The following is a 14,171-nucleotide window of genomic DNA, read 5'->3' as shown; positions in this document are numbered from 1 at the left end:
GATCTTAATTAATGGGTTTGTTTATTTTGGAGATTCTGTGAAACATCTCTCCACATAAAACAACTCATCACCGGAGGAGAGAAGAAGCTCAGTCGTCGACGCAAAGACTCCATTGCTTTTCCCAACAATTCAGGCAAGTCGTTCCATTACTCAACAAAATCACTCAATACATTTGTTTCAGTAGTTCCCCTCCCATAAGTGAGACTGAGACTTTTTTAGTTTCCTTGTTTGCTGCTTCTCTAGAAATTGGAGATATATGGGGGTTCACTCTTCTTGTTCTGTAAGTCATCTCATAATCCTCTGCTTTTCTTTATTTTATTATGTTTCAAGTTTATCTATCTCCCTTCACCAGTAATCTTTTTTTTTTTTTAACAACAAGGTGCTACTAAAGTGTAACTCGACAAGGCACCAGAACTGACTCAAGCCAAAGGCAGTAATCAGAAAAATGCATAAAGGTAGTTGACATTCTTAATAACCATTCTGATACCCCAATTGTGTCTCAAGTTCCTCTTGTTATAGTTTATTTTAATGTGTAGATTCCTTTAACTGCAGGTAAACGAGTGTTTAATACTTATTTAGCACTACCATTCTGAGTCATCAAAATCTAAGCCATCACAAGGGAAAAGCTAGATGACAGGTGAGTCAGTTATTGTTTTAAAATCAGCAAGCTCTTCACTCTACAACTCCAGCTTTTGCCTGCACCACAAAGAAGTACACCACGTCTGCCATAATTCAAGGTAAATACCTTCCATCAGAGATTATAGTCTTAATTAATAACGATTCTGATACCCAAATCTGGTTTCACGTTCCTTTAGTAATAGTGTTCTGCCCATTTATTGCCTCACTGCAGGAAATCATAGCCAGCTCTACAAAACTGATTCAGGAAAATAGAGCTCTCAAAAGGCAAAAGCTAGATGATGCAACATAAAGACAGGTGAGCCAAATTGTTACAAAAACAGCATGTTTCACTTGTAATCTCACTCTGCATAACTGAAAATCTTTCCTCCTCAGCATGTTGATTCTCTCAACGACAACAACAAAACAAGTCAACAACAACAACGGATAAAACCTCTGTAAGTAAACTTTAGATCCTTATCTTGATTTTATTTTCTTCTGTTGCAAGTTTTATCCTTCAACCAAGCATTGTTGATGAGTAATATCTGGTGGAAGTATATTTTTTCTTGTCTTTGCAGGTGATGAACAGAAGAGGACGTTTTTTTCAGGACGTCTTCAGCTCTCATCTGAGTTGACGAGAAACTCTACAACCAGAAAAAGGTAACTATTCTTGGTTTTTCTTCAACTCTCATCCGAATGTTTTTGGTATTTAAATAAGAGTGTTGTTTTTTATATGGGATCTTAATTGATGGGTTCGTTTCTTTTTCTAGATTCTATGAAACAGCTCTCTACAAAAAACAACTCATCACCCGGGAGAAGAAGCTTAATCGTTGAGGCTAAGACTCCATGTTGTTCGAACAAGTCAGGGAAGTCGTTCCATTACTCACAATCATTCCATACGTTTGCTTCAGATCCCCATCCATAAGTTAGACTGAGATTTTTGGTTTTGTTGCTTCTCTAGATGATGGAGGTTCAGTTTCTTCTCATTAATGTTAGGGATGATGTCACCCAAACGGTGGAAATCCCCTCTTCTTGCACTGTAAGTCATCTCAAAATCCTCTCTGCTATTATTTATTTTGTTCTGTTTCAAGTTTATCCATCTCCCTCAACCGATGATCCTTTCCTTTTCTTTTCTGTTGAAAAACAAGGTGCTACTGAAGTGGAACTCGACAAGGCATGTGAACAAAAAGGTACCAGTCATTGCTTCATGCCAACAATTCCCTTCCACAGGTAATAAACTATTGAAACTCTATGATTCCTCTTAACTTTTCTCGCATCTTCTTTTGTTTCTTCTTGGAATTATATTTTGATTGAATTCCAACATGCTGCTATTTTACTTGTCCATAACCTACGTAAGCGAGCATTGACAAGAAATTCCGACATGCTGCTGTTTAAATTTATTTATTTTTGGTTTTTTAGATGGAATGTGACTGAGATATGCCATAGGTTTGAAGAATGAAGAAGATTGTGACTGAGTAACAACATCAAATTTTCTAGTTATAGATGTCTTTCACTCAATACGTCTGCAAGAGAGGTATCATGTTTTCGCATTTACTAGACTTTTAATTTTGCTGGAAAAGTATTTGACGTCTGGTTAATGTAGGAGTTGCTCAATTGCATTCTTGTTTCTGATTCTGCTTAGGTTGATCACATTGCTTGTGTTGCATTTGATTTTGGGAAGCAAAGGTGCGGTAAACTTTGTTCAGTTGACAAGGCTACAACTATCTTGGAGGTAAATTCTTGATAACTGCATACAAGTATAAAACTTCCAGCTAAATTAGAAACTATTGTGATAGATCCAGAACTCATGTTTTTTTCTTTCTGAAATTTCTTTGGGTGCAGGGATCGCTGTTGTGGAGGAAAATAGTCATATCAATGGCTTCAGAGTATACTGAGGTTGAAGCGAGTCATCTCTTGATTGACACTGCTATGATGGATCTTGTTCGGCAGGTTTTTTTTCTTTCTGAAAGCCAGTCCTATCTGGAACACTTTTTCCAGCTCCTCATGTATTAACTGCCATGATTTACAAAATGCATTTTAACTTTGTTATGTCCCAGTTCGATACCATTCTCATTCTGACTGGGATGATTTTTGCTGATATTCTTTCTGATGTCGTGGCCAGAGGTTCTCCCAATTACCAAAAATGTGCTTCAGCGAGCTGGATCATTGGAAGGGTCTCTCTCTCTTGTTCCCTTTCTCTTAATGTTGTTGCTGTTTAGTCTCATTTGCGAGAACTTACTGTTTTCTGCTTAGAATTTGTATTAGAAATTGAAAGATGTTAGTATTAGAATTTGGCGAGATTGTTTTTTTTTCTGAAGAAAGGGATTTAGAATCGTGGGTGGGGTTATTTGGTTGTAATCAAAATGGTTATTTCTTAGCCACTGAAATGTCTAAGACATTGCGTCTTTGCTCTATATTAGGACTGGAATTTAGCTTACGGGAGATGCCTATTGGAAGAGCTGCTCTGGGAGTTCCCTTTCCGGAGGAGACCATCGCAGCTGCAAAAGAATCAGATGTAGTGCTTCTCTGGGTCTTCTCTCTTGTCCCAACCTATGTTGTTGGCTCTAAATTTTTTTGGGAAATACAGTTTCTCATATTTTCATGTTTGGTATGATTTAAGGTACAAGTGGGATAACAGTGAAAAGCATTTGAGGCGTGAGAAGGGGATACTTCAGCTTCGTGAAGGGGATACTTCAGCTTCGTGCAGGTCTTAAAGTCTTTGCAAATCTGAGACCTGCTACAGTTGTGCCATAGGTAACCATCCTCAGCCTAATCTCATAAATTCTTGGTAGTCAGAACTTTGTTTCTTGTGTGAACTTCAAATTTTTGTTTTGTTTTTATACAGTTAGTGGATGCTTCCGCCTTGAAGAGAGAGGTAGCAGAAGGTGTTGATCTTAAATATTGTAAAAGATCTTACACGAGGTCAGTTTAAATTTTAAAACTGATTGTAGTTCTTGTCTTTCTCGTTATGTAGTGGGACAGTTTCTTTAGATATGATGTCTCACGATAAGGTATTTGTTTTGTAGAGCCAAGGGGCATAAAGACCAATGAAAATGGCGAAGAAGTTGTGTTTAACAGTGAGGTTTATGCAGATTGAAAATCTCAGATACAGATTTCCGTGGATAGATTGTTAAGTACTACGGACTAATATTTTAAAGCAGTTTTTATGTTCCTCAGATTGATAAAATTGCTCACTGATGCCAATGCAATATTTTCCTCTGCAGGCCACTTTTTAATGGATGGAACGAGTAACAACACTAGCCTCTGAATATGTTGATGTTGACAATGCTGCGATGCAGCTTGTTCGTGACCCCAAACAGGTACATGTATTTGCCAAACTAGTCAGCGTTGATAACGGTTTGGAAATTGTGTAAATACTTACAATGGATACAATGGGTCGATTATTTCATATGTGCAGTTTACACCATTGCTACAAACAACAAATTAGGTGATATATTATTATCCGGTGAAGCTTCAATGAATCACATGAAACATTGGAATGCTGCCATCTTCTAGTCTCAGTGATTCGGTATAATATAAAACAATCTGATTTACTATGCAGTAGTATGATCTTGTCTAAACATAAACCCCTTCATGGCTTCATGCTTAATACAGCGACCTGGACTCTTTGAACCTTTACATGGTTCTGCACCTGATATTGCTTGACAGGTTCTAACTTTATTCTTCAAACAAACACGGCTTTTGTTCCCTTATATAAAAACTACTTCCATGCCCCCAAAAATAAAGTGCACAACTTCTCTATTATTTGAATTTCCAGGATAAGACGAACCAATTGGCAACCATGCTCAGCGCTACAATGCTTCTGAAATACGGACTTGGAGAAGAAAAGGCAGTCTTTTAAAGATACATCTAACTCTGCGCAGGATGATTATATGTCGAATGCTTTTTACTTTAGATGTTCAGTGGATCTAGTACAGCCTTGTGCTGCTGGTCCGATAGAGCAACCTACTTGCCTATTTTGTCTTGGTAAAGTCTTAACCTTTAAATTATTCAAATGTATGCAGAAATATGGCTTAGTGTAGCGATAGAAAGTGTGAGTACAGGTATTATTACTAAGATTGACAGTAACTCTTTACTATGTAGTCCAAACAGATGCAGTTACTAGGTAGTAGACCTGCCTCATTGTTCCTTGAAACATTTGAATATGTAACCTCTTCACTTTTTTTTCTCCCAAAAGAAGTGTAGTCACAGACTGGCATCCCCACAATGATCCGTCACATTTGCGATTAACAATGTTTTTTTATATTTTTATACATGAATGAATTATTTAGGGCTTAGTTAGAGACAACTTGGTCTCCTCTTATTATATTAATAATCACCTGAAGAACAAGTCCGAGGAGGTATCGTTTTGTGTTTCAATTTAATTTTTCGTATGAATATTTATTTTTTGCTTCTGGAAAATTTTAGGGCTTGTTTCTCTTTTTTGGGTGAAACTGAAACAGGTCTTGTGTGTTCGTGGACACGAGGACTGACGATGATTTGATTCGACTCAGAACAAACACGGTCGCTGGTGTGCGTGTTCGGTGACTCAAACTAATCAATTACAAAACAAAAGGTAATAGATAGGTCTTTTGTCTTCTCGGCGTTGTTCTTCTTGTTATAGTTTTTTTTTTCTTTCTTTCTAATGTGTTGCTTCTTTTCACTGCAGGAGTGCAGGATTAGGGTTAAAAACGTAGCTAGCACTACCAGAGGTATCTTTCTAAACCCTATCGAAACTTTTCATTCTGCTATTATAATTACAGAGGTGGTGTCAATGTTTTGCTTTTGAAATAAGAGTAGTTCGTTCTTGTATTATATGGGGATCTTGTATCTTAATTAACTAATGGGTTTGTTCTTTTCTTTTTCCTGGTGAAACGACTATACAGGTTTGTGTCTGTGGCTGGGTGTTCCCAAACCAGGACAATGACCCATACTTCTCCAAGGACGTACGAAAGCATCAAGGATTATCACTGAGAGGGAGAGGACTTATCTTGTAAGTCTCTTGTTGTCAGGACGGTAATCTGTGGTTTGGTTGAGCTGTCATGATGCGTCTCTGGAGGTCTAGCACTTTGAGTCAAAGCTTTAGAATGTTAATTACCTTATTGTCTAATACTTGTATGTTTTTTACATTATTGGTTGTCTTTCTTTTTCAGTGATAGGCTTCCTGCTAGTTCCAATTCTGACATGACAAGTGATCCTGGTGTTGTGACTTGTAAGGAACTACTTCAATCCTTTGGTAGAGTGATGAAGTTCAATCGTCAACTCAAGCCAGACTCCATATTACTCACAATCACTCAATACATTCGTTTCAGTTCCCCATCCATATATATGTGAGACTGAGATTTCTTTTTTTACTGTTTTTGCTTCTGTAGATGATGAAGATATTATTAGTGATGATGCTGAATCGTGGACCCAAATGATGTTGAAATCCTCTTCACTGTAAGTCATGTCAAAATCCTGATCTTTTCTTTATTTTGTTCTGTTTCAAGTGTTTCTATCTCCCTCAGCCAATGATTCTTTTTTCTTTTTTTTTTTTTGTTGAACAACAAGGTACTAGTCAAGTGGAAACTCGGCGACAAGGCACCAGAATTCAGTTCAAAACCCTTGATTTTACTGAGCTAAATGGAGTCCAGAAGCAGGTCTATTGTTAACTTATAAATCGTAATGCAATTTTCAGATACTCGAAGAGCACGGCCTGTGATGTAGTCAAGAAGCAGGTACATTGTTCTATTTGTTTCTTTTAGTTTTTGTTTTATCAACAGTGTAACAAGAATCTCAGGTTTATGTTTCGTTTTGCAGGTTTGCATGAAGAATGAAGAAGATTCGTAACCAATAAGGTAACAACGTCAAACTGATTCTTCTTTTTAAATGGGAGTCAAGAAGCAGGTACATTGTTCTATTTGTTTCTTTTAGTTTTTGTTTTATCAACAGTATAACAATAATTTCAAGATTATGTTTCGTTTTGCAGGTTTGCCTGAAAAGTTTGACGCTAAGTATAAGGTATGATAAAAAATCATTTTTGTATAATCTCAGATTTTTTTTTTAACCAAGCTGGTTGTTTAATTCAGACTTAGAAAAATACATTAAGGAAGATTCTTCCAATTCTCTGTTTTTGTGCAGATCGGAGATATGCTATGGGTCTGTTTAAATGGAGTCAAGAAGCAGGTATATCGTGTTTTATTTGTTTCTGTTTTTTTTTTAATCAACAGTGTAACAAGAATCTCAGGGTTTATTGCATAAATTGGATGTGTTTAAAAAAAGCTTGAAGCTAAGTTTAAGGTATGAGAAAACACAATTTTCAGTAAATTGTTTTTCAGAGTAACGTTTTTGAGTTATGTTTTGTTAGGCTGAGTAAAAAGTATGAAAAGAACAATTTCATACTTCAGACTGCAGTGCCAAATTTAGAACTGATTCTAGTGATTGATGAGTTTTTTCTTTAATACCATTGATGGTTTTGGTTGCAGGTCCGAGTGATGAGTTAAAGATATGCGTACTAAAGAATCGAGTCCAGAAGGAAGTATATTGTGTTTTATTTAGAAGCAAGTATATTGTGTTTTATTTGTTTTTTGTTTTTTAACCAACACTGTAACAAGAATCTCAGGTTTTGTTTCGTTTTGCAGGTTTGCATGAAAAGCTTGAAGCTAAGTAAAATATATTACGGAAGCTTCTTCTAATTCTCTATTCTTGTGCAGATGGGTGATATGCTATGAGTTTGAAGAATGAAGAAGATTCAGAACCAAAAAGGTACCAAACTGTTTCTTCTTGTTATAGGTGTCTTTGGCTCAATACGTCTTCCTTTCTCGTCCACTTTGATTTGCCAATCTTTAAGTCAGCAAGTTGCTTTAAATCGCAGATTATATTTATTTGATTATTTATAAACTGTAATGCAATATCAGATACTCGGAAGAGCACGAACTGTTAAGCGAGCTAATAAGCAGTTTAACCTTTTGATCATTCATCCGGGAGCTTACTGGACAAGGTGAGGAAGTTCGCTTTTGTACCATGTCCTATTATGCAAGTGAGGTATCATGTTCGCATTTACTAGATATTTAATTATGCTGGAAAACTATTTGACGTCTGGTTAATGTAGGAGTTGCTCAATTGCATTCTTGTTTCTGATTCTGCTTAGGTTGATCACATTGCTCGTGTTGCATTTGATTTTGGGAAGCAAAGGTGCGGTAAACTTTGTTCAGTTGACAAGGCTACTAGTATCTTGGAGGTAAATTCTTGATAACTGCCGGAGGTTCTCCCAATTGCCTAAATTGGGCCTCAGCTAGCTGGATCTTTGGAAGGTTCTCTCTCTTGTTCCCTTTCTTTTAATGTTGTTTCTGTTTAATTTCATTTGCGAGAACTTACTGTTTTCTTTTGGGTGAGACAAAACAGGTCTTTGTGTTCGTGTTCCAGCCAGGACGGACGATGCTTTCTTGTCTCAGAACACAAAAACGGTCGCCGGCGTGTTCTTACAGTAAAACAACATCAAACTTGATTAAAAGCTAATCTAGGTCTTTGTCTTGTCGGCGACGTTCCTCTTGTTATAGTTTTTTTTGTTTTTAATGTGTTGATTCTTATAACTGCAGGGCAATGAGTGTTAAAAACGTAGCTACCACTACCAATCTGATTCAGCAAAGGCGACAAGAGAGCAAAACAAGTCAGAGGTATTAATCGATTTGCCGATGTTTTGCTTTTGAAAGAAGAGTTTCGTTTTTGTGTATGGGATCTTAATTAATGAGTTTGTGTTTCGTTTTGGGTGAAACGAATCAGGTCTGTGTCTGTGTTCGTGTTCCAACCAGGAACATGACTCAGATTTTTTCAAGGACGTACGAAGTAGATTCAGAACAAAAACGGGCGCCGGCGTGTTATTACAATATAGGTCTTTGTCTTGTCCGCTTCCCCGAATTTGTTTTCATTTAGGCTGGTTGTTTTAACGAAGCTTCTTCTATGCAGATCGGATATATGCTTTGATTTGAAGATTGAAGAACATTCTGAACCAAACAAAAGCAAACCTTCCCCCAACGGTAACAACGTCAAACATAGAGGTATATTGCTTTTATCAAGATAGCGGCCTTGTCAGAAGTCCTCCAAGCAGTTTATATATGGTTCACTCTTTATATATATATATGATGAGTACGTAATAGCATCTGGTGGAAGTATTTGTTTTCGTGTCTTTGCAGGTGATGATCAGAAAAAGACGTTGTTTTCGTGGTATTGCTTCAACTCTCATCTGATTTGGCCAGAAACTCCACAATGACAAAAAAGGTATACATTCTTGTGTTTCTTCATCTGAGTGTTTTGCTTTCTTAAATATGACTTTTATTTCATAGATAAGATCTTAATTAATGGGTTTGTTTCTTTTGGAGATTCTGTGAAACATCTCTCCACATAAACAACTCATCACCGGAGGAGAGAAGAAGCTCAGTCGTCGACGCAAAGACAGCTCAGTCGTCGACGCAAAGACTTTATTACTTTTTCCGAACAAGTCAGGCAAGTCGTCTCATTACTCAACAAGATACTTCGCTTCAGTAGTTCTCCATCCATAAGTGAGTCTGAGATTTTTTTTGGTTTCCAACAAGATACTCAACAAGATACTTCGCTTCTAGATGATGGAGATATATGGAGGTTCACTCTTTCTTCCTGTTAATAATATTAGGGATGATGCTGAACTATGCCCCAATTGATGGAAAATAACCTCTTCTTATTGTTCTGTAAGTCATCTCAAAATCCTCTCTGCTTTTCTTTACATTTATTTTTCTGTTTCAAGTTTATCTATCTCCCTCAACCAGTAATCTTTTTGTTTTGTTTTTTTGTTTGTTGAACAATAAGGTGCTACTGAAGTGGAACTCGACAAGGCACCAGCATTGTCTCAAACCAATGGAAGTAACCAGAAAAATGTATAAAGGTAGTTGACATTCACGTGTCTCTTGTTATAGTTTTTCTTATTTGTTGATTCAATGCAGGGAAATGACTGTTGAAAACGTAGCTAGCACTACCAATCGGACTCAGCAAAATCAAAGCCATCGCAAGGTACACTCCCGGAGGAGAATAGAAAAGTGGTGCGTTGTGCTTCACGGTTGCTTGTATAACTTTTCTGTTAGTCTCTCTCAACTCTTGTCGTCTCTTTTTCAGGTTTATGTCCAAGAGAAAAAGTACAGACAAAACCGAACAACACTAGACATCAGAAGAAGAAAAAGACAAGAGAAAGTAAGACAAAATCGAGTAGCATTCACAGATAATCAGAAGAAGAGGAAAACCGAACAACATTGACACGCTTAACACGTAGACATGATAAGAACACGTGGAAGCCCCAAAAGACTCTTTGCCTTTACACGTGGACATGAGAAGAACACTTTGAGTTGACACCCAAAGAGTGTTCGTCTTAACTCTAACCGACGTGACCCTCACAAATCTCAATTCAGTTATACGAAAATCGGAATTCACCAAATATCTCGGCCACGATTTTAGAAGAATAAAAATAAGAACATCCTAATCATGCCCTCACTCGGCCAACTGGCGAAGCACTTGATGAATGATGACTGTATAAATTGAATTAAACATTTCCTTGTTGGAAATGATAAGAATATAACAGAGAAACAAAGAGGAGAATCACAGTTTCTATTTTTGATTGATCTATCTCCAGGCCAGATGATTCGATTCGACTCAGCCATATAGTTTCAAAATTTTTGCATGAGTTTACAAAACTCATTCAAATGATTCTTTTTTTTTTGCCTATAATTAAATGATTTATCTAAATGTTGTTTATTTTGGGAGAAAAGCAATTTTATTCATCTCGATGAACCATCTTAAATCTTAATGCACAAATCTAATGCCCTATATAACATGCAAGACACGATACTAGCAACTAGCTAGTGGGATACTTAAGTTAGGCGACAAGTAGGTTGACTACAAGTCCACGGGAATTTTGAAAAGTCTTGTGGAGTAGTTTTCTATGTGTGCTTGTGAGCAAGTGTATTTATGTCCCTTATTTCTTTAAGGTTGCATTACCATGACAACACGATAAAGGAATTTACTAGCTTCGCCTCATATGCAAATGAACCCTTTGAACACGTAACTTGAAGCGCAAATGAACCCTTTGTCTGTTAAATTAATTTTCTTTGTTTTTAGATTAAAATTTGTTTTTAAAAGTTTAATGGCTAAAAAGAATCTCACATTTCTTTAAAAAAAGTTATGGGCCCTATTTCTTGAGAGCAATATGGGGCGGATGCACTGTTTGGAAGTATAACAATTAACAAGGCACGAGACTAGTGGTAGACTTGACTCAGACGACAAAGAAGGTTTACTATAAGTTCACGAGATTTTGGAAAAGTCTTGCAACTATTATATGTGGTTGTGACTTGTCAGCCGGTATATTTCGACAGCAATAAGAAGAAGAAATTTTGCATTTGCTTCCTCTCATATATATTCACTTTCCTGCAAAATTTGAGAAGCACACGAGTGATTTTTAACCCAAAAAAAAAACAAAAAATGACAAGCATGGTTTTGTTTCTCTTATTTTCTTTCAGTGCTCTCATGTTACTTGGAGCATATGGTTTTACCGATGAAAGTGATAAGAAAGCTTTGGTCGACTTCAAGTCTCAAGTTGCTGAAGAAAGAAGAGTTGTTTTGTCCTCATGGAATAACTCTTCCCCTCTCTACAACTGGAAAGGAGTTACATGCGGCCTCAAACACAAGAGAGTTACCGGTTTGAACCTCACAGGGTTCCAGTTGGGCGGAGTGATATCAGCATCTATTGGTAATCTTTCATTTCTCATATCACTTAATCTCTCTGATAACTCTTTCGGTGGTACCATCCCTCACGAGGTGGGAAATTTGTTTAGACTTGAGTACTTGGATATGAGCTTTAATAATCTTGGAGGAGAGATTCCAGTAAATGTATTTAACTGCTCTAGATTGTTGCAACTTCGTTTGCACTCAAATCATCTTGAAGGAAGTGTTCCTTTAGAGCTAGGGTCATTGACGAAGCTTGTCTTTGTATCTCTTGCTAAAAACAACTTGAAAGGGAAGCTCCCTGCCTCTATAGGAAACTTGACATCAATCATGCAAGTTAACTTTGCGGCTAACTATCTAGAAGGAGAAATTCCGGGTGATATAGCTAGATTGACTCACATGTTCTTTCTTGTTTTAGCAGAGAACAACTTCTCTGGTGTTTTCCCTCCTGCACTATACAATTTATCGTCGCTTGAGTATTTATACTTAGAGGCTAATTATTTCTCGGGTGGCCTGAGACCTGATTTTGGTAAGCTGCTACCAAACTTACAGTTTTTACATCTGGGAAGAAATTATTTCAAAGGAGCCATTCCAGCAACACTTGCCAATATCTCGACTCTTCAACTCTTGTCACTCAATGACAACAATCTGATAGGAAGTATTCTTCCTGGCTTGGGAAGATTACAGAATTTGCAAATCCTGTCTTTTTCTTATAATCTTTTGGGGAGTCAATCGTTTGGAGATTTAGAATTCCTCGGTGCTTTAACGAACTGCACCCAACTGAAAACTTTAGACGTTAGTGGAAATAGGCTTGGAGGTCACTTGCCTACCTCCACTGCAAATCTGTCCATAAACCTCCGAGATTTAGGCCTTGGAGCAAATTTCATATCTGGAAGCATTCCTCACGATATTGGGAAGCTGGTAAGCCTACAAAAACTTTTGTTACAAGAAAATCAGTTAGCAGGCCTACTCCCAACCTCTATTGGCAAGCTTCTACAATTGGAAATATTTGCTCTCAGTTCAAATAGTATATCAGGAGAGATACCATCTTTCTTAGGAAACATCACTCGGTTGGACGTGCTATTCTTGGAAAACAATAGCTTTGAAGGAACCATTCCTCTAAGTCTTAGTAATTGTACTTCCCTACGGTACTTAATGGTTGGGCCAAATAAGTTGCATGGGACTATACCTAAGGGAATTATGGGAATGCAATCCCTAGTTGAACTACATATGTCAGGTAGTTCTTTGACCGGCACTCTACCAGAAGAAATTGGAGGACTTAAACATCCGGACTATCTGCTGCGCGTAATAAATTATCCGGACAACTTCCACACTCCTTGGGAAATTGTCTCTCGATGGAATTACTTTCGCTGCAAGGTAATCATTTTGATGGACCGATTCCGGATATAAGAGGGTTAAAGGGTCTTAAAAGAGTTGATTTCTCCAATAATAATCTCTTCGGAAGTATACCTGCTTATCTTGCAAACTTTTCTTCATTGGTGTATCTCAATCTCTCTAATAACAACTTGGTGGGAAGTGTGCCAACAGAAGGAAATTTTCGAAATGCTTCTATTGTTTCAGTATTTGGAAACAAAAATCTTTGTGGAGGCATCAAGGAGTTCAAACTAAAGCCATGCATCAATGAAGCACCATCAACGGGATCAAAGCATTCCTCCTCTCTTCCGAAGAAAATAGTGATCGGGGTCGTCGTATGCATTGCTTTGCTTTTGCTGCTCTTAGTAGCTTCATTTTCTCTATGTCAATTCAGAAAAAGAAAGAAGAACCGGGAAAATAATGATCCAACTCCTTCCACAGTGGAGGTTTTACATGACAATATAAGTTATGGAGAGATCCTAAATGCGACTGATGGCTTCTCTTCGAGCAATATGATTGGGTCAGGAAGTTTTGGTACGGTGTTTAAAGCCTTTCTCCCTGCAGAGAACAAAGTTGTTGCTGTGAAAGTTCTAAACATGCAGAGACGTGGAGCAATGAAGAGCTTTATGGCAGAATGTGAATCCATGAAGGACATACGACATTGTAATCTTGTGAAACTATTGACGGCTTGTTCGAGTATTGATTTTCAAGGGAACGAGTTCAGAGCTCTCATCTATGAGTTCATGCCTAATGGAAGCCTTGATATGTGGCTGCACCCAGAGGAAGTAGAAGAGATTCGTAGGCCCTCAAGAACTTTGACACTTCTTGAAAGGCTCAACATTGCCATTGACGTGGCTTCTGTTTTGGACTATCTTCACGTTCATTGTTATGAACCTATCGCTCATTATGATATTAAGCCAAGCAATATCCTCCTAGACGATGATTTGATTTCCCATGTTAGCGACTTTGGTCTCGCTCGTCTTCTCCTCAAGTTCGATCAAGAGTCTTTCTATAACCAACTAAGCTCAGCTGGTGTTAGAGGAACCATCGACTACGCCGCACCAGGTAATATTAGTGTAGTGTACTTTACTAATGAATAAAATTAGTGTTTTTTGGTTTTTGTTTTTCATTACAAGCTTGTTTATGTGAATTATGATGCAGAATATGGAATGGGAGGACAGCCATCAATACATGGTGATGTATATGTTGGATAATTCCAACTTGAAGAACAAGCTATCTCCTAGGAAGTTGCCTTAAGAGATAGAATAGGAAAAGGAAAAGTTCCTAAAGTCTTAAGTTGTAATATGTTAATCCTAATAGGTTTAGGAAAAGATGAAACATATAAATATATGAGTCTATGGAGAGGTGTTCCATGAGACCAGAGAGACTTGAGAGATTTAGTTTTTGAGAAGTTTTCTAAATCAATAAGAGAGGTGTTCTTATATTCTTCAAGTCTTTGA

At 37.3% G+C, this 14,171-nt stretch overlaps 1 protein-coding gene and 1 long non-coding RNA gene across 33 annotated transcripts in view; both read left to right on the top strand.

The window, feature by feature from the left end:
• On the top strand, positions 242–10,323 carry LOC104786457. Of its 31 annotated transcripts, none has more exons than XR_002037957.1 (43): positions 242–280; positions 380–455; positions 553–737; positions 851–934; positions 1,012–1,073; positions 1,194–1,275; positions 1,386–1,476; positions 1,577–1,654; positions 1,764–1,845; positions 2,035–2,149; positions 2,258–2,347; positions 2,458–2,565; positions 2,738–2,789; positions 3,036–3,130; positions 3,236–3,369; positions 3,461–3,537; positions 3,642–3,744; positions 3,840–3,935; positions 4,034–4,144; positions 4,231–4,284; positions 4,394–4,602; positions 4,908–4,976; positions 5,079–5,191; positions 5,285–5,327; positions 5,502–5,608; positions 5,769–5,827; positions 5,988–6,054; positions 6,166–6,332; positions 6,415–6,501; positions 6,584–6,615; positions 6,736–6,894; positions 7,080–7,359; positions 7,512–7,638; positions 7,745–7,907; positions 7,999–8,117; positions 8,193–8,270; positions 8,377–8,485; positions 8,560–8,651; positions 8,787–8,871; positions 8,973–9,152; positions 9,263–9,317; positions 9,436–9,665; positions 9,739–10,323. It is a non-coding gene; the product is annotated as an uncharacterized LOC104786457 (long non-coding RNA). The 31 variants fall into 31 exon arrangements; XR_002037966.1 differs by having other exon boundaries at positions 4,394–4,976; positions 6,415–6,452; positions 6,736–6,780; positions 6,877–6,894; XR_002037964.1 differs by having other exon boundaries at positions 4,394–4,976; positions 6,415–6,452; positions 6,736–6,780; positions 6,842–6,894.
• The window catches only part of LOC104786453 (probable LRR receptor-like serine/threonine-protein kinase At3g47570), a 3,791-nt gene continuing 661 nt past the window's right edge, over positions 11,042–14,171 (top strand). Inside the window, exons 1-2 of one of the 2 annotated variants that reach the window (XR_002037951.1) lie at positions 11,042–13,776; positions 13,873–14,031. Coding sequence is in view for 1 of the 2 variants with exons in the window: in XM_010511875.2 (XP_010510177.2) it covers positions 12,693–13,776; positions 13,873–13,925 (1,137 nt within the window). In the remaining variant the exon portion in view is untranslated. Of the gene's footprint in view, positions 13,777–13,872; positions 14,133–14,171 lie in introns of those variants that run through there. The other variant, XM_010511875.2, reaches the window with a different exon arrangement.

Source organism: Camelina sativa, chromosome 5, assembly GCF_000633955.1.
Source record: "Camelina sativa cultivar DH55 chromosome 5, Cs, whole genome shotgun sequence".
NCBI classification, from domain to species: Eukaryota; Viridiplantae; Streptophyta; class Magnoliopsida; order Brassicales; family Brassicaceae; genus Camelina; species Camelina sativa.
Note: the sequence above shows the minus strand (reverse complement) of the source record. Positions and strands in the feature narration are given on the sequence as shown.